At 44.0% G+C, this 20,461-nt stretch overlaps 1 protein-coding gene and 2 non-coding genes across 10 annotated transcripts in view; 2 read left to right on the forward strand and 1 right to left on the reverse strand.

The window, feature by feature from the left end:
* LOC100696318 (LIM domain-binding protein 3) overlaps nt 1–20,461 on the forward strand; it is a 40,645-nt gene that overhangs the window by 13,458 nt on the left and 6,726 nt on the right. For 4 of the 8 annotated variants that reach the window (XM_005464469.4, XM_005464470.4, XM_013266792.1 and 1 more), the window contains exons 3-9: nt 5,473–5,624; nt 7,864–7,933; nt 10,893–10,915; nt 13,328–13,516; nt 15,666–15,829; nt 16,047–16,086; nt 19,673–19,729. In XM_005464469.4, coding sequence (XP_005464526.1) covers nt 5,473–5,624; nt 7,864–7,933; nt 10,893–10,915; nt 13,328–13,516; nt 15,666–15,829; nt 16,047–16,086; nt 19,673–19,729 — 695 coding nt within the window. Of the gene's footprint in view, nt 1–5,472; nt 5,625–7,863; nt 7,934–8,829; nt 8,997–10,892; nt 10,916–13,327; nt 13,517–15,665; nt 15,830–16,046; nt 16,087–19,672; nt 19,730–20,461 lie in introns of all 8 variants that reach the window. The other 4 variants (XM_005464472.3, XM_025897562.1, XM_025897563.1 and 1 more) reach the window with 4 other exon arrangements.
* trnat-ugu (transfer RNA threonine (anticodon UGU)) lies at nt 722–795 on the reverse strand. The gene has a single exon. It is a non-coding gene; the product is annotated as a tRNA-Thr (tRNA).
* Nucleotides 1,926–1,999, forward strand: trnat-ggu (transfer RNA threonine (anticodon GGU)). Its single transcript has one exon. It is a non-coding gene; the product is annotated as a tRNA-Thr (tRNA).

Raw genomic sequence — 20,461 nt, forward strand, 5'->3', positions numbered from 1 at the left:
CTCCTCTGCACATGCTCAGACCATCTCAGCCTCTGATGGACTCGTCTCCATCCTGCTCACTGAACATCGCCTTCAGCTCGGCCTCCATTTTTTCTCATTTTGCTCAATCCTGATGTAAAGCTGGATGAAACTGATCAGAAATAATATTATTAAGATATAAATGAAGAGTAAATGAAGAGCATCTAAGTATAAATGAATGATTTCAGCTTTGGTGAGAAAACTGAAGGGCCATTGATGACCGGTGATGGATGCTGAACCATATTATCACCTGGTTATAACATCGTTTAACCTGGTTAAAGAAGCAGCGGGTCGATTAAATATGTTAGCTTTAGTATCTCATAGCGTGCATGTAAGGCACTGTAGCTTAGCAGGTTAAAGTGCCTGCTTTGTAAATAGGAGATCCTGGCTTCAAATCCCAGCAGTTCCTCCATGTGTTTCACGCCATTTAACTCAAACTGTGGTTTTCCTTTGACTCAGAGCAGCAAACCGGCCAAGTTTGGCATCGTATTCCTGAATCACCGAGGACTGAACAGCTGACAGTCGTCCTGTTGCTTGTGTTTATTGTTACTTCCGTTAGCAATGATTTAACAGCATCAGGCTTACTGACTGAAGAATAAAGACAAGGTGTCATTTTCAAATGTTTACCCATCTTCCATTTTTCTGATTAAATCAGCAGGTTCAGTGAAGTCAGATAAGCTAAATTTTAATTTCATTTACATGAAAGCACTGCTGGGATTTGAACCCAGGATCTCCTGTTTACAAGACAGATGCTTTGACCAGCTAAGCCATAGCCCCTCGCCCAGGACCCCGATTATTTATTATTAAAGAACTACGATGGTCTTTTTAAACAAGGTTCCTCCCTTGAATCAGTTAAGATGGTGTGTGTGAAAACACTGAGATTAGACCAGTCTGAGCTTCTGCAGGCTGGAGGTTCGGGAGGACAGAGCGAGTCGTAACGATGTAGAGGTTGTCATCTTCCCAGGCATCTGCCGTCCCAGCCCTGCACTGCTCAGAGACAAAGCAGCAAGGCTCATCTGAGGGTAGATGTGCTCTCAGTAACGGTACACTGCATGGAGAGAAGATAATGATGGTAACAATGTATTTGTGCACCAACCACCGTTCCTGTTGGACAAAGATTCGATCAGAGCTGCATGATGAAGCGGGGCGCTTGGTCACATCCAACAAGCTGATGGAGGATCCTACAGCCAACTCTCACACTTCATATTCCTCGATTGATTTTTCCATCCTCCTGCTCTGTATTTGATTAATAAACTCCTGTGATACCGGAGCATGCTTCAGTAGTTACTGAGCACAGCGACTGTGCTCAGTAACTACTGGAGGCTCTCACCACATCACCATTAAGAGTTTTAAAGGGGAGCTGGAACATAAATCGTACCATGTGGGTATAGCTGCAAGGTTAAAACACAAAAAATGTCCCTGGATCCGCTCCACCCTGATGTTTGACAAACAGGTGTAGCGTCACGGTGAGACGCCCTGGGCGACGGACCATTTTGGGACCATCTCATATTCTTTCTCTTTCTCAAATAATATCATATAGAAATAATTGATAATATCAGTAGCATCATTTCAGCACCATGGACAGCAACACCAGCCAGAGGTCATCCATGCTGGTCTGGAGAGCCTGAACCGACGGCAGCTGGACTTCTTCTGTCTGTGAGATGTTCACATTCACAAACTCTTCACTTCTAAAACAGGTGAAAACCTCTTACAGGGGGTCGTCCCCCTTGGAGGCGGTCCTGAAAATCGTTGAGCCACTGTTGATGATGTGAGATGTCACATATTTAGGGCACGATCGTTAGCTCCTCTTCAACCAGGTATGGAGCACAGACAGGAGGCCCGCGCACACTGATTGGACAGCTTCCACATATCACAGTTTGAGATACAGTAAAAAGGAGAATGTAGGAGGCGCTGTGGCTTAACTGGTCAAAGCACCTGTCTGGTAAACAGGCGGTCCTGAGTTCAAATCCCAGCAGTGGCTGCTCAACAACTAACAGATAAGCTGTGTTTTTGTAGCTTTTCCTTTCAGCGGGAATCCAAAGTCTCACTTTCTAATAAGTTATGATTTTACACTTGGTCTCGACTTACAGTCAGCATTTTATAAACATACTCAGAATGCTAGCTTATCGCACACATCCATCCAAAAAATGGTAAAAGGCTGTTGTCTGTGAAGGTTCCCAGTCATCCAGGTCATCATAGTCTAAGGAGCTCGGAAAGAAAAGCATCTGGATTTCTTTAAGTTGCTTGAAGACATTTCACCTCTCATCCAAGAAGCTTCTTCAGTTCTAGGGTCAACTGGTGGAGAGTCCCAGATTTAAACCCTGTGGGAGTTTCCCCCCAAAGAGGGACAAAGGACCCCCTGATGATCCTCTACCTAATCACATGAGCCAAGGTGTGAAAACGGGTGTGGGTCACAATCAACCAGGGTTTCGGGTGAGCTCATTGTGAAACCTGGCCCCACCCTATAATGTGATTTCCTGAGGTCAGATGGCCCAGGATGTGAGTGGGCGTTAAGGCATCTGGGAAGGATCTCAAAACTGGATTATAGATGGCAGACAGTTGGTGTCGTAAACCACCGCCTCTGTTCAAAGATGGTCGCTCACAGTGGACATAGATGGCCTCTTTCACTCCTCTTTCAAACCATCTGTCCTCTCTGTCCAATATGTGAACATTGGCATCCTCAAAGAGTGACCTTTGACCTTTAGATGCAGATGAACTGCTGAGTCTTGTCCTGTGGAGGTGGCTCTTCTATGTTGTGCCATGCGCTTGTGAAGTGGCTGTTTGGTCTCTCCAATGTAGAGGTCCGGGCATTCCTCGCTGCACTGTACAGCATTGTTACGGCTGTGGCCATAAGATCTCTGTGTGGGCTGTTTTGTTCTGTCTCTTTACTGTGCTTAAGACTCTTTGCAGGTCCCTCCCCTGATGAAGAGTAGTGAGCAGCTGATTGGACCGTGGAACACGTGACCGCGTTCAAAAAGCCGTTCTGAGAGCTCCCGCCGGGAAGAGAGAGAGAGAGAGAAGCGAGCGAGCAAGCAGTTTGACAGCAGACGCGGTCCTGGCCCTGGTTTCCAGCCTATACTTTTGCTGTGTGTTTGTGTGAGCGTGTTCTGTGAGAGCCGCTCTCCGTGTGTTAACTTAGTGCTTAGGCACCCATAGGCTGAAGCGGAAGGGGTGAGCCGCCTTTTTCTTTGGGAACCGTTTTCTCCTGTTTTCTGGGTTAGGGAGCGAGGGTTAGTATTGTCTTTTGTTTGTTTTGTTTCTTTCCTAGGGTTTAGTTAGTTTTCTCTGGTGGGACTTAGTTGGTTTTGTTTATTATTTTGGCCTGGGTTCACCCTGGAGCTATGCTTCATTACCTTCAATAAAATCACCTTTTTTTTTTACTCACAACTGGTTTTGGATGTTTGGCTTGGGAATCAGAGCGGGTACTTGTCTCTCTCTCCTCCAACCTTATGTGCGTCTCTACACGCCTAGACTAGGGGCGTAACAAGCATACACCACGTTGTTCAGTCTGTGTTTTGGAGTTTTGTCTTTCAGGTGAAACAGTTTGTGTCTGAGTGTGTTGCTGGGTCTGAATTACACTGGGATGTCATGTTTGGAGAAAACCCTCCTGAGTTTCTCTGATACACCGGCTACATAGGGGATGAAAATGTTGTTGCGTCTGTCTTTCTTATCCTCCCTCGCTGGTGTCTGATCTTCTTTTCTGTGCCTCTTTGCTGACTTTATGAACGCCCAGTTAGGATAACCACATGTTTTCAGTGCTTCCTTTACATGTGTGTGTTCCTTCTTTTTCCCTTCAGGCTTAGAGGGAACATGTTCTGCTCGGTGGTGTAGGGTCCTAATTACTCCAAGTTTGTGTTCCAGAGGGTGATGGGAGTCAAAGAGGAGGTACTGGTCCATGTGTGTGGGCTTCTGGTAAACTTCAATGTTGAGGTTGCCATTCTCTTCAATGTGCACGGCGCAGTCCAGGAAAGGCAAGCAGTTGTCCTTTGTGTCTTCCCTGGTGAACTTGATGTTTTTATCCACAGCGTTAATGTGCGCAGTGAAGGATTCCACTTCTTGTGTCTTGATTTTGACCCAGGTGTCGTCTACATATCTGTACCAGTGGCTGGGTACTGTCCCTTTAAAAGAGCCAAGAGCCTTTCTTTCCACTTCCTCCATGTAAAGGTTGGCTACAATAGGTGACACGGGGGAGCCCATGGCACAGCCATGTTTTTGTCCGTAGAAACCCTCGTATTTGAAGTATGTAGTGGTGAGGCAGAGGTCTAACAGTGTGCAAATCTGATCGGGTGTGAAGTTGGTCCTGTCTTCCAAGGAGCTGTCTTCTTGTAGTCGTTTTCTGACAGTCTCCACTGCTTCCGTGGTGGGTATGCAAGTGAAGAGAGAGACTACATCAAAGGATGTTATTTTATAGCAACCTTCCTCTGAATGTGTGCATCCCTGCAGTCACCAGGAGGACCACATACAGAGCCTCCTGCATGATGTCAATTGTTAAGGTCACATGAAGTACAATGGATCTTAGGTCTGATTAATAATAATAAAGTTGTACCAAAAGGTACTGCTGGGATTTGAACCGAGGAGCTCCTGTTTACTAAACAGGTGCTTTGACTAGCTAAGCCACAGCGCCTTGGGGCTGAGTTTTTGGGTTCCTCAGTATTGTTGCTAACTTACAATCTAAAGCACCTTGAGATAACTGCTGCTGTGATTTGGAGATAAAAATAAAATTGACTTGAATTGAAATGTATTAAAGATCCAGAACCCCAAAGTGTTCAGGAACAGTGTCACTGTTAGCTTCTTCTTCTGTTCCCAGACTGGTTTTAAGTCAAGCCTAAACCTCCCCCACCAAATAAAGTCATGCTAATGCCATGTTAACAACAGGAGGGCACTTTCTGTTGGTGTGTAGAGCAACCTGAAACTTCTCAGGGATTAAATTTCTACACAAAAATAAAACCAGTCGACAAAAATACAACTTGGTGTCCTTAATGGTGACTGTCCCACCGTGTGGTTCCAAGCAGATGCCAAAGTGCTGTTACATAAAGAACTGATGACATCACTGTGGGGCTTCATATGGATGGTTCAAAATGCCAAATCCTGGTGATGAGGAGTGATTTGCTTCTCTCTTTAAAACCTCTCAGCTAACTCATGAGAGCAGGAACGTCTGTTTTTCTGTCTAAAATAAAAACATCTTCCAGCTCTGTAAAAAGCTCCTCTCGTGTTTTTCTCTGAGTAACTGAACCATGAAAGTTGAGGCCTCGCTCTGCTGGCGCACTGTTTCTGTAACGGTGTTATGAATGTGTGTCGTGTCCAGATTAGGTTGTGCAGACGTTTTCATCATTAAAGCTGATTGAATCTTTTCCCATTTGATGGATTGTTTCGTGGAAAACCAATTTTAGGATGATCGAGCTGCGCTGACCTGTGAAAGGTGACTCACACGTGGTCGTCTCTGTGTTTGGACAGATCTCTCCGGGCAGCAAGGCGGCGCAGGGCAACCTGATGCAGGGTGATGTCATTGTCGCCATAGATGGTGTCAGCACCGAGGGGATGACTCACCTGGAGGCCCAGAACAAAATCAAGATGGCAAACTACAACCTGGCTCTCACCATGTCCAAGTAAGAACCGACTCCTCCCTGCTCACACTTCCTGTCTGTAACAGCTTCCTGTTTGTCCTCCTGCTGCAGCTCAGATGTTTCTGTTAATGTGAAAATGTAAACCTTTTAGGCCCCACACAGGTGACAGTTACACCTGTCAGTCTCTGAGGTCACATTGGTTGGTAATAACTCGTTTGGGGTGTCAGAAGATCTGAAGGTGTCTAACGGTTTTTATGATTCTGTGTTTTTTGCATTCGTTAATCACTCTGCAGAAAAACTGGTCAGATATCATAAATAAAAAGTCCCGTTGGGGTTAAAGTGGACACGTTCTGCTCATCTGCACCTCCATATTTTATTCTCACAATCTCCTGCAACAGCTTTGCATGATTCACAGTTCAAAATAATCCTCCTTTGTGTGATATTAAGCCTCCGTGCACCGCGTCAGCTCATCCTCTGTCTGAAATGTAATTTGTGAAGTTTCCTTAGTTCTTCGGGTTTTGATCCTGTTATCCTGTGTATGATGTTGGATTCAAGTGCACGGCCACTGCTTGGAATGAAGGTTGTGGATTTTGGGATTTCCCTCAGTCTGCTGCATCCTTTGCACTCGGATCATTTCCTCCTTTCAGCCATTACGTTTACGTCTCTTTGTGCCATGAAGACGTCTGACAGCTGAGAGGGAAAATAACGTTGGTCCACAAAGCGCTGGCTGCGGTCTCTCATAACCACAGAGCCTCGGGGTGATGAAGATAAGATGCTCAGCTCAGGATGAAGAGACGCCGTCTTTCTTTCCTATTATTGTTTTAAATGTTTTGCTGGTGTGAGGTCAAGCTTGTGATGAAGCGGTGGAGACAGGCCAGGAAATCAATGTTAACCCCCGCTCACCCTTCGAGCTGTATCGACTGATGAGGCGGACCGCTCACAATAAACTGACTTCAGTCAAGTTTTCATACCGGGGTCATTTTTCTTTTCCCACCAGAACAAAACGACTGTAATGAACCTGTGAAGAGACAGAGGGTGATGGAAACTGAACGTGAGATAAAAACCTCAGAAGACCACACACTGAAGATAACCACAACCTTATCATCATCATAACATCCTGTTTGATTCTCTTTTTTATTCTAATGGGACCGAAAACATCATTTTGCTTCTTTTCTCAACCACAGGAGTCGCCCCCTGCTGGAAACTAAAAGGAATGCAGCTTTAATTGGCAGCCTGGAGATCTTGGTGTGACTTTCATTCCTGAAGAGGTCGAAGTCTGAAATTCTGAATGCCAAGATGTCGGCACACAGAGTCAAACAGCATCTGTTGTGTATCTGCGACGTGTTAAATAAGTCGCACATCTGTCTTCTCGCTAAGAACCAACACGGTCCTGGTTTTCAGATGGCCCCGCCCCTCCCTGAGCCTGGTTCTGCCAGAGGATTCTTCCTGTTGAAAGGTTTTTCCTTCCCACTGTCGCCAAAGCACTTGTTCGTTGCCTGATTGCTGGGGCTTCTCTGTATTTAAATAGAAAGGTCATTAGCTTGTCTGAGAGCACTGCTGGGAGTTGAGCCTAGTATCTTCTGTTTAGAAGACAGATGCGTTACCCAGCTAAGCCCCACTCCAACAGCACAAACATGGTCCAGAGGTCCAGTTCAAGGACTCCTGTTAGCTGAGGCAAAGCCTAGAAGGCAGCTAGCAGCTAGAGCTGCCAACATGTAGGACAGGGGTGGGGAACTCCAGGCCTCGAGGGCCAGTGTCCTGCAGGTTTTAGATCTCACCCTGGGTCAGCACACCTGAATCACATGATTAGTTCATTACCAGGCCTCCTCAACAAGACATGTTGAGGACATGTTAACATCTGACCTCCTTTTATTACTTTCTCTGGAGAAATTGAAGCTTTTCCTGCTGCTGATGTTTTTTTCTATAAGAGCCACAAGCAAAGCGATTTGTAAAAGTCCTGCTTAGACGTTTCATCACACGGTGGTTTCAGTTTGTTTTTGATTATTAAACCTGCTGAATGAATAAAAGCAGATCTGTATGGATGCTGTCACGCTGCCGCTCTGACAGACTACACTGTTAATCTGTCAGAGTGCAGATGATTGATGATAACCAGACTTGGTCATTTCTACGAGGCACAAACATTCAGAGGAACACACGAGAATGAAAACATTCACATTTGCATGAACACGCTCCACGCTCCACGTTCTCTCTCTTAGATAAGCTGCCCTCCTTTCGTTTCATGATGCGAGCATCGTCACCTCTCTTTCTTTCCTCCGTGCAGGTCGAAGCGTCCGATTCCAATGGCGGCACCGAGAATGGATGCTACAATTCCCATCTTCCCTCACCAGCAGGTAAATGAACCCATAATGCATCTAAATGATTATTTTATTCTTCAGCAGGAAGAATTTACTTCACCTTTGTTCTGTCGGCACATCTGTCAGCATACAATGATTACAGAAAAGTAAAAACACTGTAATGCACGCATACATGTTTCCTCATACTGAAGTAACTTCCTTATTCATTAATTTATGCATTGGATCTTTTTTTTTCTGTACTTACTATTTATATTTCTAATCTTTGTCCTGTATTTGTGCAGCACTGGTTATTTTTGTCTACAGTGAAACAAAACATTGACAAGACGTGTGCACAGAACTCTAAAACCCAGGACGAATGCTGTAAAGCTTCAGCATCACAGCGAGGACCAAAATGTCCTCAGCTCCCACAGATGCCCTCACTCTGCTTAAATGTCCTCCCCACACACACACACACACACACACACACACACACACACACACACCAGTTAAAGGTACTTTGGAGAAACGTAACAGGCTGCTGCCCCTGGTGGCTGCAGGAAAAAAAATGCAAGAAAGGTCAAACTCAGCACCTCAAAAATGTTTTGTGCAAAAACAAAAATGCAGGAAAACAGAAACAGGAGCAGTCATGATGAATTTCATTTCCCTTTCAAGTTAAGAGCTTTCCAGCAGTGATGATGGATCAAACACTACAGATTAACTTAAAATAAAAGGAATGTATTTGGTCAGTTTATTTATTTTTAAACTAATTATTTCTTTTTTCTTTTTTTTATGATTTTGTCAGTCACTTTATGCTTTCAGGCTTTTATACTGAAGGATCTGGGTAAAATAACAGCAGCTTGCTTAAAAAATATATATGTCGTCTTTTAAGTGTGTTCTCTGCTGCTCCCTCTCCTTCCTGTCTCCTCCCCCTCCTGACGCCTCCGTCGGTGCAGGTAAACGGCCGCAGTGCCTCCTCCGGGCCTGCAGAGGCAGACTTTCCCGGGGGGCATGCGGCAGCGGTCAGCCCCGCTCAGAGGAGGCAGTATAACTCCCCCATCGGCCTGTACTCAGAGGAAACTCTTAGGGAGATGGCAGCGATGCAGGCGGGTCGGCCTGCGGGGTAGGTGGAGGCGTTAGAAGCCCTGCGACATGTTTGATGAGAGGTCAAGAAGCAGAGACAGATTCAGAGATGGTTCAAAGAGGAAGAAAAATAAGTTTCCTGTTTGGTGTGGTATCAGGAACTGTTGTCTCCGGTGTTTCGGTTCATACGAAATAATTCATATGGACCCATTCTGCTCATTTCTACATTTATAGTCCTGGATTCTCGTACAGCTCTGCATGAGTCACAGTTTAAAATAATCCTTCTTTATCTGATACTGGGTTTCTGTTCAGCCCCTAGGTCAAGCTGTTTTAGCTCCGCCCCCTTCAAGAGGACTTTTTATAAAATAGGTTCATGTTAACCTTGCAGTAATCTCAGTAAACGAGAACGCTCTCGACCTTTGACTCTAAGGAGGAGAAACACGGGTGCATCTGAACGTTCAGTGTCATAAAAGTAAAACCAAATAAGTGATCCTGTTGTGTGTCCTAAAACAAAACATGTTAAACTGCAGCTCCACCACACCCATACACACACTACACTTACTCTAAAACTTACTAATGTACTCAATGGGGACTTGATGTTTTCACACCCTGAAGGAGGTCCACCTCTCAGATTGTACTTGGCAAGTGTTTGCAGACAAGTTGGCGTCTCCCATGCAAACTGCAGGCCACTGCAACAATGTGCATTTGCAAATATGTACAGCTGACCTGAACGCGATGGAGCTCAGATACGTGCTGTGCAGCTAAGTTACAGCTAGCTGGCTAACCTTAGCTTGCTGTGTAATGTTGTCTCTGTGTAAATCATGTGTTAAGCCACCTCAGTGTTTGCTCTTGTCCTTATGTGGAGTTTGTGTTGTGCTGCGATGCATTACTTTACAGAAAAAGGTGCAACGAGCCGACCGATCCAAACACACACTTCTGCATCAACTGCAGCTGCAGTGGAGGTGTGTGTTTACAGTCACGAACACATATATAGTGACACACGTACACACACACTCCATTAATAGTGTGATTCAGTTACTCCGTCACCGAAGAGCCCAAACACCTGTTAGTTTGTTTGGCTGCTTTTAAAGGTCAGGGGACCCTCTGGACACACACACACACACACACACACTTATAATAATAATAATAATAATGTTGCTATAATGATCATACCATATGCACATATGTCGCTGACTCTTCTTAGATAAAACTCTGTAGGCACAAAGATTATTGACATTTATGTGTTTTTTCCGCACATATTATATTAATCATGTACAGTAGCTCATCTCAAAGTTAACGTTGACATCACAGATACGTTCCTGCACTTCCATAAATAGGTTTCACACTTAAGTATGCACACCCCTGTTTATTATTTCTACTAATAATACTAATAACAACAATAATAATATCACCACTGCTGTTAATAATGATGAGAAGAGGAGCAATAACAAAGAAAAATAAATCCTAATCCAAATAATTAGAATCGTAAATTAAGAAAAGGGAAACAGATAAATAACATTATGAATAATTATGGAACAGAAGGCAGAAACAGAAAGAATATTAAAGGGGGAATATGTATCTGTGATGACAAGAAAGAATAAGAGAAGTGAAATGAACTCAAAGTCACCATGAACAGAAAAAACCAAAACAAAGAGTTAAAAAATGTCCAGAAGACACGTGACCACAACAAAGTCTGCCTCAGGCTCGACCCACTGAAGCTGGGATCTGTGGGATCTGTGGACAGGCTGTGATTAAATCTTCCTCTTCACTCGCAGAGCGAACGTCACAGCAGCCGACAGAGGATGTGACCTCTGACCTCTGATAGCCAGTGAATGATGCTGAATATGTTTTGTAACATCATATTCTCCTCTGTCTTCTCTCCTTTGTGCTTCCACGTGTTCGTCCTCTCTTCTGTCCCTGCTGTTGGTCGAACAAGGTTTTCCCCCCCGCCGCTCCACCGTTAGTATCCTCTGCAGCTGAATGCATCTTGGATGTGTGTTTGTTTAAAGGCATGGCGTGGGACGATGGCGAGTGCGGTTTTGCAGCTTTACAGGCTCTCTATTTCAAAATTATCCGAGCAAACTGAAATTGTGGAACACCTGGCTGCATGATGCCTTTTGCTTTCTGTGGGGGTTTTTTATTATTTGGTCTTTTTCTGAGGCAACTCTGCAGGAAAGTTTTCAGAATAAAAGCCTGCTAGAGCGTGAGAAGCTTCAGCCTTCAGGTTGTTTCTGAGCTGTAGTTTAGGGATTGTGCAGCAGTGGAGTGGACTAAATGTCAGCTGTGTCCCTGCTCTGATACGTTTGTGTGCTGGGATTAAAGGTCATGTTTTGACGCACTGCTAAAACGAGCTGCTGTGACGTTTCGCGGTGGACGCATGCAAATGTTTCAAGCATGAAATTTAAAGCATCGTCAGTCGTTTCTAACCAATGTGCAGAAACCAGTTTGGGTTTTGTTGAAGTGGAAATAAGACTTTTCCTTTTTCTCTCCAGCTGTAAAGGACATCGCTCATGTTGTATTTATTACCCACAAAAAAATGACATAATTTTATAGGAGAGGTTTCAGCTTGTGTCCAGTGTGTCGTTTGGAAGTCCAACATTTGCAGTAAAAAGGGTTTAATTTTGTATTTTTATCTGCTTTTGCACCAACAAACTTTGAGGTAGATTCATCTAATGGTTCAGCATCTGCAGTGTGGAACAAATTTATTAGACCATCACCAGAGTAAAGTTCATGTGACAGCTGGTTAATCCACCTGTGTGCACGAGCTCTGTTATCACAGTTATATTAACTATAAAATACTATATAAATACGTTTGTTATCTGTGAATTTTAAATGTACTGTTTTACAAAAAATCAAAAAAATTATAGTTTTCTGCTTAAGATACAAAATTAGAGTCATTTACTCATTATTATTATTATTATTATTATTATTATTATTATTATTATTATTATTACTATTACTATGCATTTCTGAACAAAAAATGTAAAAACTTGGTTTGAATTTTTGGTTTGATTATTATTAAAAGTTGTACCTTCTCAATTTTGGCTATAAAATATGAATTCATTTTTTTGTTTTCCAAAAAAGATATTGATCTGATATTTTTTTATATATTTTTATTTATAAACAATATTTGTGTTTTCTTGATTCATGAGAGGTGATTTAATAAATTCATTACAGTTGTACTTTACAGTCATGTGGAGAATTTATTATTATTATTATTATAAAATGGTTTTACTGTAATAATTTCTTTCAGCATTAAAAAAAAAACATATACATAAAAAACAGATATATTTCCTGGTATTTGTTGTTATTATTTAGAGCATAATGCACTAAAACAAAAGATTCTTCACCCTCATGAATGTGAAGCAGACTGAATAAAATGCAAATGAAATAAATCAAATCAAAGGTTCTTTTGTTCACATTATTAAGGAAGATCTGCTTGGTATTAACAGTTAATACTGTGAACCTATCAATGCCAATCACACAAATCTAATTTATATTTAATGGAATCTGTTTTACAGTTTTACAACATAAACTTTTTACACTTAATCAAGTTTACTTAATCAAATGAATTAAAGTCAGCATTCTCCAAAAGTTGAATCTGTTCATCTGGACGTAGCGTTTTGTGGGAGAAACGTTTGGTCACTCATCCAAGTGACTTCTTCAGTCTCAGCTGACTGCAGGTTTCCCCAAATCTTATAAACAGTACATCTGCATAATGACTGAAACCAGCCCACTGAAGGAACAATGGGCTGTGAGGTCAGTTCCTTAATCATAATTATGCAAATTACCATGACCATTGATCAACAATCACTGACCAAAACCCACTGATCAAAGACCACTGATCAATGGCCATGAGTGGGCTGGTTTCAGTCATTATGCAAATGTACTGTTTATAAGATTTGGGGAAACCTGCAGTCAGCTGAGACTGAAGAAGTCACTTGGATGAGTGACCAAACGTTTCTCCCACAAAACGCTACGTCCAGATGAACAGAATCAACTTTTGGAGATTTACTTTCCTGGATGATTGAGAATGCATCATAAAGTCAACATTATTTTTGAGTCTGTTAAGTGGGCCAAGAACGGATCCCTGTGGGATGCCAGTCAGAGTTTTTTGTAGTATGTAAAACTCCTCTTGTCGTGATGCTGTGGTGGTGTGTGTGTGAGTGTGTGTGTGTGGGGGGGGGGTTCCACCTTAAATGGAGGAGATTCTGTTGGAAACATTGAACTTTAGCCTGAAAACTTTAGCCTCACTAGTCCATCTGCTGTGAGCATGACAAACCCATCACCTTCACCCACACGCCTCACCTCCGTCCCTCCATCGCCTTCTTTGTATCCCCACCTTTTCCCCTCCTCTTCCCAACCCGACAGCGCCGGCTTCAACCCCAGCGTGCTGAAGCAGACCGCCCTCTCCACCAGCAAGCCCATTGAAGTAAAAGGCCCCGGTGGTAAGGCCACCATCATCCATGCCCAGTACAACACGCCCATCAGTATGTATTCACAGGACTCCATCATGGATGCCATCGCGGGACAAACACAGACCAAGGGCCACGACGCTGGGTATGAACACCACCTCCTCCTCCCTCTCCACCTCCTCCTCCTTTCCTCCTTCCTTCTCTCTACTTTATCTCTAATTCTTCCTCCTAACATCCTCATCTTCCTCTTCTGTACCCACGTGCACACCTCAACCCTGCCTCCTAGAAACTGAGGTTTTTAGACTTTCAGCATCAAAAACATCAAAAGCCACAACACCACCTGGGTTATGACTAACCTGGCCACAGTTACTATCGGTCCTGCTGAGGACTGATCATCCATATTTGTAGTTTTCTAACACAGAGCCGCGGATGTATTACAGGCAGCAGCGTTCAGTTTACAGGCTGATGTTTTGAGTACTCAACCCACAAATATTTCTTGATGAGAAATTACTTTTCATTTGTTGCTTTTTTTCTTTTTCCCTTTGCTGCCTCTTCTCTCTTCCCTCCTCTTCCTCCCTTTTCTCCTCTTTACTCTATTTGAAGTGTCCTCCACCTGTCCTTTCCTTTCTGTCTGTCCTCTTTGGTCTCAGCCTGCTTCACATTCAACTCATCGGTGACACTGATGTGATGATTTTGGTGCTGGTTATGTGAATATTGTGCTGCCTGTCTGTGCACATGTGGGGAGAGGGTGACTCTGTGGTGGCTTTGAGGAACTGCTAAGGTTTCAGTGATATCAGAAAGCAGAATTTTTGGTTCGGGCCACTCTGGGATCCTTTTTTTGTGCGTCGTGTGTTGTGTGGCTGAAACCTTGGGTGTGCTGTGGGAGTCGGTCCGTATGAGGTGGACCAGTTCGAGTCAGCCAGAGTCAAATGTTCCCCAGAGAGAAGTTCCCTCTGTCTGAGCAGTTCATCCCAATTTCTTTGCTCGTGATCATGTTTGAAGCATTACCAGCTCAGAGTCACTCTGATTTGTCAGAAACTGTTGATAAAGTCATGTTACTGCTGTGGTGCTGAAGTGTTTTTGGTGGTGTCTTCCTCGCCTGCTCTTCCTCTGTAATGAGATGTAGCACTGTCACTGTTTACTGTCCCCCTCCAAAGGTCTCCACGCCCATTCTTTATTTCAGCCTCACTAATTTTAGACCCAGATAAAGCCGCTCTTATTGAAGTGTAAGCCTGAATAAAACCACTCATCCATACAAGAGGGGGGCATCTCTGGAAAACCAATTACAGTCCAGTATGATATCTTCCTCCTCCTCCTCCTCCCTCACCGTGTGTCCTTTACTGAGAGCCAGTAAAAGGTTTGGTTCCCCTGAGTTGTGTTAAAGCTTTGAAAGATCAAACATCAGACAGAAACATGACACGCGTCACCAGAATCAGCCGACACAGGCTGCAGTCCTGTCCTGCAGGGCGGAGCCAAACAAAAGGTGCACAGCAGGTCGAGGGGGCTTAAAGGACAACAAAAGATTTCAAACTACTAAAAAAAACCTCAGAAAGATGGAAAACAACACAATGGTGTCGTTAATAGTTTTTAATGTTAGTATCTGTAACCACAAATAGACCAGAACAGCCACACAAAAATTAAAAGACTAAAAACAGCCTGAAAGAGAAGAAACTGACTTTACAGCACAAACTGGTGGATGTTCAGAAAAATGACCAAAGCTGCAACAACCCTGCCGAGGTTTCTGTTTATAAGAGAGAGCCAATCAGAAGCAAGCTGTCCTACAGGCAGAACAGCTCGTTTCAAACAGGATGAGCTGCTCCGAGGTCCAGGACAAGACAAAGAACATAAATAAGGAAGTAGAAATGAGCAGAAAGGTTCAGGTCTGTGTGGGCTGGACAAAAAAAAAGAGACAGAAAAACAGATGGAAAAAAGTCACAAAGATGCACAAATGAAACACGTGAGATTAACAAAAGCAAGGAGACTCAAAGCTGAATGTTCTGAGCCTCTTTCTCCGTTTTATCTCCGTTTGTTCCTTTTTCTAACAAAAAGACCTCAGACATGCGAGTCCAGCTTCCTCTTGGCTCCATCGAACGCCTTCAGTAACGTTTTGTTTGTGTGACCTTTGAAATATTAGATATTTAATTCCAGACTGAGAAGGATGTCAAAACGTTAACTTTGGGCAGGGAAAACTTGTTTCCATTCACTGCTGGGCCCACAGCTCGAGCTTCACTGTCTCTTTATTTTTCACTCGCTTTGGTCGTGGGCGATGTGGCGCCCCCTGTCTGTGGTTCCAGTTCTGTCCCAGTCATGGACCGCCTCGTGGACAGCGCCTCGCCAGTCTATCAGGCCGTCCGGAGCACAGAGAAGGACCCAGCGCTGAGTGAATGGAGCAGCCACAGCACCAACGTGCAGTCCAAGTCCTTTCGGGTCCTGGCCCACATGACTGGCACCGAGTCCTGTAAGTGTCCTCTTCCTCCTCATCGTCCTCCTCGTATTGTCCTCACTTATTTAAAACAAGATCGGGGAGCAAATAAAAGCAAGAACAGACTCATGTATGTTTCCATAGAAACAAAGGTGTGTAATTAGAGTAAATGATTACCTGTGGGAATGTTTTTAAAGTTAAATCTGATCATCAGGTGCTCAGTGTCGCCCCCTTTCCTCTGTTTCTGTTACAGCGCTCACTGAAGAGGAGGCGGCGGCTGTGAAGAGGAGCAGGTAGGCAGCAGAGCTCCAGTAGTCAGCTGCTGACACCCTCACCTGTAGTCTCGGCTCTGCCACCCCCGACCTCATCTGCCCCGCCCATAAAAACACCTGCACACGCTTAAAGGCAGTCTCTGTTTGAGGCTCTGTGTGTATATACGTAAACGTGATGTGATTGGTTGGTGTCGGAAGCCTACAGGTGAGCTGTTCTCGTCACACAAAAGATGTGCAAAATATAGAAAATATAGCAGGTTAAGAAAAATCCCTTAAACCAAAGCACGACATCACAAACAGGACACAGGTGAGCTGCCTCTGACGAACCAACGAGAGCTGCGTGTTCAGCTCACACCAACAACCTCAGCTTCATTTTGAATCTGCTCACATGTAATGAGCTCATGTGACCAGCAGGAGGGGACACAGGACTGTGTGTGTGTGTGTGTGTGTGTGTGTGTGTGTGTACCTGTTTAGACATTCTTGTGGGGACAGTGTTCGTCCTCACAGGTTTGAAGGCATTTTTGAGGCTCCAAGTGTGGATTTAGTGTCACGGTTACAGTTTGGTTATGGCTGGGGTTCATTTTTGATGGTTGAGGTAAGCAGCTAGGGATTCTGTCAAATAGATGTCCTCACTAAGATATCAAAACGAGAATGTGTGTGTGTGTTTGCTCAGATGAAACATCATTTAAAAAATTGGTGGTGCACCGCTTTCAGGTAATCAGCGCGGGTCGCAGGGTTCTAACATGTTAAAGCAAACCTCGCCGTCCAGACTGATTCAGCTGCATGAACTAATCAAAGTGAGCAGACACCAAAGAGTCCTCAGATGTGCTGAAAGGTTTCGATTACTGCCAGGGGACCACGAGGGACTCCCCTCCCCGCCCCTTTGGTCCTTTCTTTATTGATTACTGGTAACTGGTGTTGATTGGTTAAAGAGAGAGAACGAGTGTGCAGAGGAGAGTCATCCTCCAGCTCTTTATTGTCACGTGTAGCTAATGCAGAAGAAACTGAAAGTCAACCAAAAGCCGCAAACATGACAAAGCAGACTTTTTATTCTCAGCCTGTGTGACGTCATACAGTCAAACTAAAGTATTTCCTTCACACTGTGAATTCCTACATTTGTGATTTCTAAAAATAAAAAAACAATAAGAATAAAAACAGATCGTCTGTGCGTCGTAGAATTTAAATAAATAGATTTTTTTACTTGACTGTGTTTTGCTGATTAGCCTGCAGCTACTCGACACTCTGCTGGACTCCACCTTTCACCTGCAGAAACATGAACAGCTGAGACTGTCAGGTTTGGAGCTTTCCCAGTTTAAACAGGCTGCTGTGAGTTACCATGTGCAAATAAGTGTCTGTGTTTAAGAGTTTTGGGTCTGATGTTGGTTTCAGGGATCAGGTGCCTCAGATGGCAGACACATGTCTAAGTTACGCCACCTTAAATCTTGCGTGGCTCAGAAGTCCTAAATGGGGCTTTACGTGGTCGAGGACAGTCTAAGAGTCCATGCTGTCAGACAAAGCCAGGTGTGGTGAGCTGCAGGTGAGGGCTGGGCCGAACGTCCGCTGACGACCTCTGAAGGTGTCGCTGCCCTCAGTCTGTTTTCCATGACTTCCTGTTTCCCCAGCGGCTCGTCTGAAATCTCATCACAGCCGAGTCTCCGAGAGGACGAGCAAACCTTTTAACCCCGCCCCCACCCGCCCAGCCCGTCCCAGCTCTGATGGATGAAGCTTTCTATTCTCTGTGAACTTATTTAATCAACCCTCCATTACGCACCATCGATCTCTGCTTCCTCCCCCCCGTTTGGACTGAAATACAACCTCCTCCCCTTCAAAGCTCCGGCTCCCCTCTGTCCCTCGTCAGAGTCCATACGCCGTCCAATGAGTCACCGTGAATCAATAGGAGCAGAGGTCAAGCTTTTATCCGCCAATAAAGAGACTGTGTGCTTTTTCCTCTTTAGCTGTAAGTCATCGAGGAGGAAGCAGCTGGATTAGACTCACAGGGCTGAGCTGGAAGCCTCAAAGTAGAGAAGCAAAGACACAGAAAGAAATGTTTTTACTGCAAAATCCAGCTTCATGATCCTGATCATTTGAGAGCTGGGAAAGGTAAAAATCTGTCAGTTAAAGGTGATTTATTCTGCTTATCTCAGGATCTGTGTTCTTATTCTGGGACAAGTTTTAACTATTTCTTATTTATCATAATGACTTTGTGCAGCAAAGTCCTCAGCCTGAAACAAGGAGCTGGTGTCCGTACACCTCAAATGTAGAATCACTAACAAACATGTTGGTTGGCTAAATATAAAATCCTTAGTCTTATTCCTCAATACATGGAAAGAAAAACTGAGTAGAAGCAAATAAATGAGGTTTTTTTAAAGCCTTTCTGAAGTAGCTTTGCATGATTCACAAATCAAAATAATCCTTATCTATCGTGTGCAGGAAACACTCTCAGAATAAAAGTTTATGTCCTACAATGTCTGTCTGTTCCTTTAAAGGACAGCTGATCTGTTAAATAGCAGCTCTCCAGCTTTGCATGAGTCACAGTTCATCCTTCGTCTGAAACAAGCTGTTTTAGTTCCTCTGCGTTTAGGCCAAGTTTGGTGGGTGTGGCTTTGGCGTCTGCGATGACTATATTAGGAATATCCACCCTCTATGACATCATCCAGATCCAAGAGTAGAAAACTGAGATAATCAGAGTGTTTAAATCCACCTGGGCTTACGCTGACTTCTTTTCATGCAGGTCTGTGCAGATTAAACAGCTTCATAGATGAAAATAAGAGACTAACACAGTGGCAAGGTTGCAAAGAGTGCAAGGAGGAAGAAAATGTGTTAAGAGCTCAGATCAGCCATGACATCAGCACACGAGGGGACACGGGGAATGAAACAGAGTTCAGCAAAATAAAATAAAAACCTGGACAAATGGTTTGTTTGCTCAGCAGGAAATAATAATCACCCTATTGGCTCTCCATAGCTTTGGTGTGTGTTGATGTGAGTTTTTAAGGATATATGCTACCAGAGTTTCAGTGTTGCATTCACGTGCTAAAGGGAGAGTCTGACATGTGGGTTTCATCTGCTTGTTTTCCAGCTTTTTGTATCTTCTTCTTATGCTGGAGTTACACTGAACTAAATCCACATAGTTGTCACGCTTCAGAGCCGTTACCATCTTTCAGGAACCACATCTGAGTGATCGTGTCAGAGTTTCCTCTGGTTTGATCTCTGTGCTTTGTACAAATGTTTTTGCAGAACCGGAGAATAGAAAAAAACCTTTTTGACATTTGATCCAATGTTTTTGAGACCAAAGCAGTGAGGTGACGTCATCCTGTCAGCTGTCTTTAAGCTGTCTCGCAGTTTCCTGCAGGATCTTCTGTCTGTGGCGTTGTTGGTCTGGTGAAGGCGATGGAGTTTCTTATTTATGGGTCTTTGTGTCCTGATTTGATTATTGATTATTTGTTAGACAGAAAGAAAAAGGTTGATGGTCCATCCGAGTAGCACCTGAGCAACATCAGGGGGGAGAGAGCGGGGGTCAGGATGGAGACGTAGGGTCTCAGCTTGGATGCTCATGTGCTAACAGGTAACAAACAGGTGACCTCTGCTGCTGTTGTCTCTACACCTGCAGCCTGAAGCGACAGCCTGCCGCTGGTTTCGGCCTCCAGCACAGAGCTGCAGTCACCAGGTACAAACCCCGCTGGCAGGTGCGCTTGCGGCCGTGGGCTTCACAGCACTCAGTAACACAGCAGCTGCTTTTAAACGGAGGCTTCTTCAGCTAAAACTCCTGGCGGCACACAAGTGGATTGACAGGGTCTTTGGCACGGGTGGTGTTTGAACCCATAACCCCAGCAGTTCTGTCAGGATCATGTAGCACCTGAGTAACAGTCAGTAACCTCACCATCATTTCATCACCTGAATAACAGGCTGAGTCTCTGCTAACGCCCTCTGAAGGAGGGATGTTAAAGCTTTAGTTGCTGTTTGTTAATGAAGCTGAATTCAGTTTTGGTTTGAAGCCTCTAACTAACACTAACCTTGTTTACATATTTTAGCTTCAACATCAGGTAAGTCTGACACAGCTAAGCTGATGCTAAACACCCAGACCTGAGACTGATACCCACCTGAAACCCCCAGAAAGAAAAACTGCAGGTTTACACCCCAAAATCTGTCAACGCTTCTTTATAGAGGGCCCTTTGTGCTTCTGTCCTGCTCAGCATTTTATTCTCTGTCTGAAACAAGCTGTTGATGCCAGTTTCTATATTCTTCTAGGATATCTGTGACAATATTATATCGACACATTCAGAGAGTGTAAAAACATCATAAACATTCAAATCACTCCAAAGCCCACTTTTTGGCTCACAAATTAAATTTTTGATTCATAAAACAGTGCAGCAGCCTGGATGTAATCACTGTTTACTGA

Source organism: Oreochromis niloticus, linkage group LG13, assembly GCF_001858045.2.
Source record: "Oreochromis niloticus isolate F11D_XX linkage group LG13, O_niloticus_UMD_NMBU, whole genome shotgun sequence".
NCBI lineage: Eukaryota > Metazoa > Chordata > Actinopteri > Cichliformes > Cichlidae > Oreochromis > Oreochromis niloticus.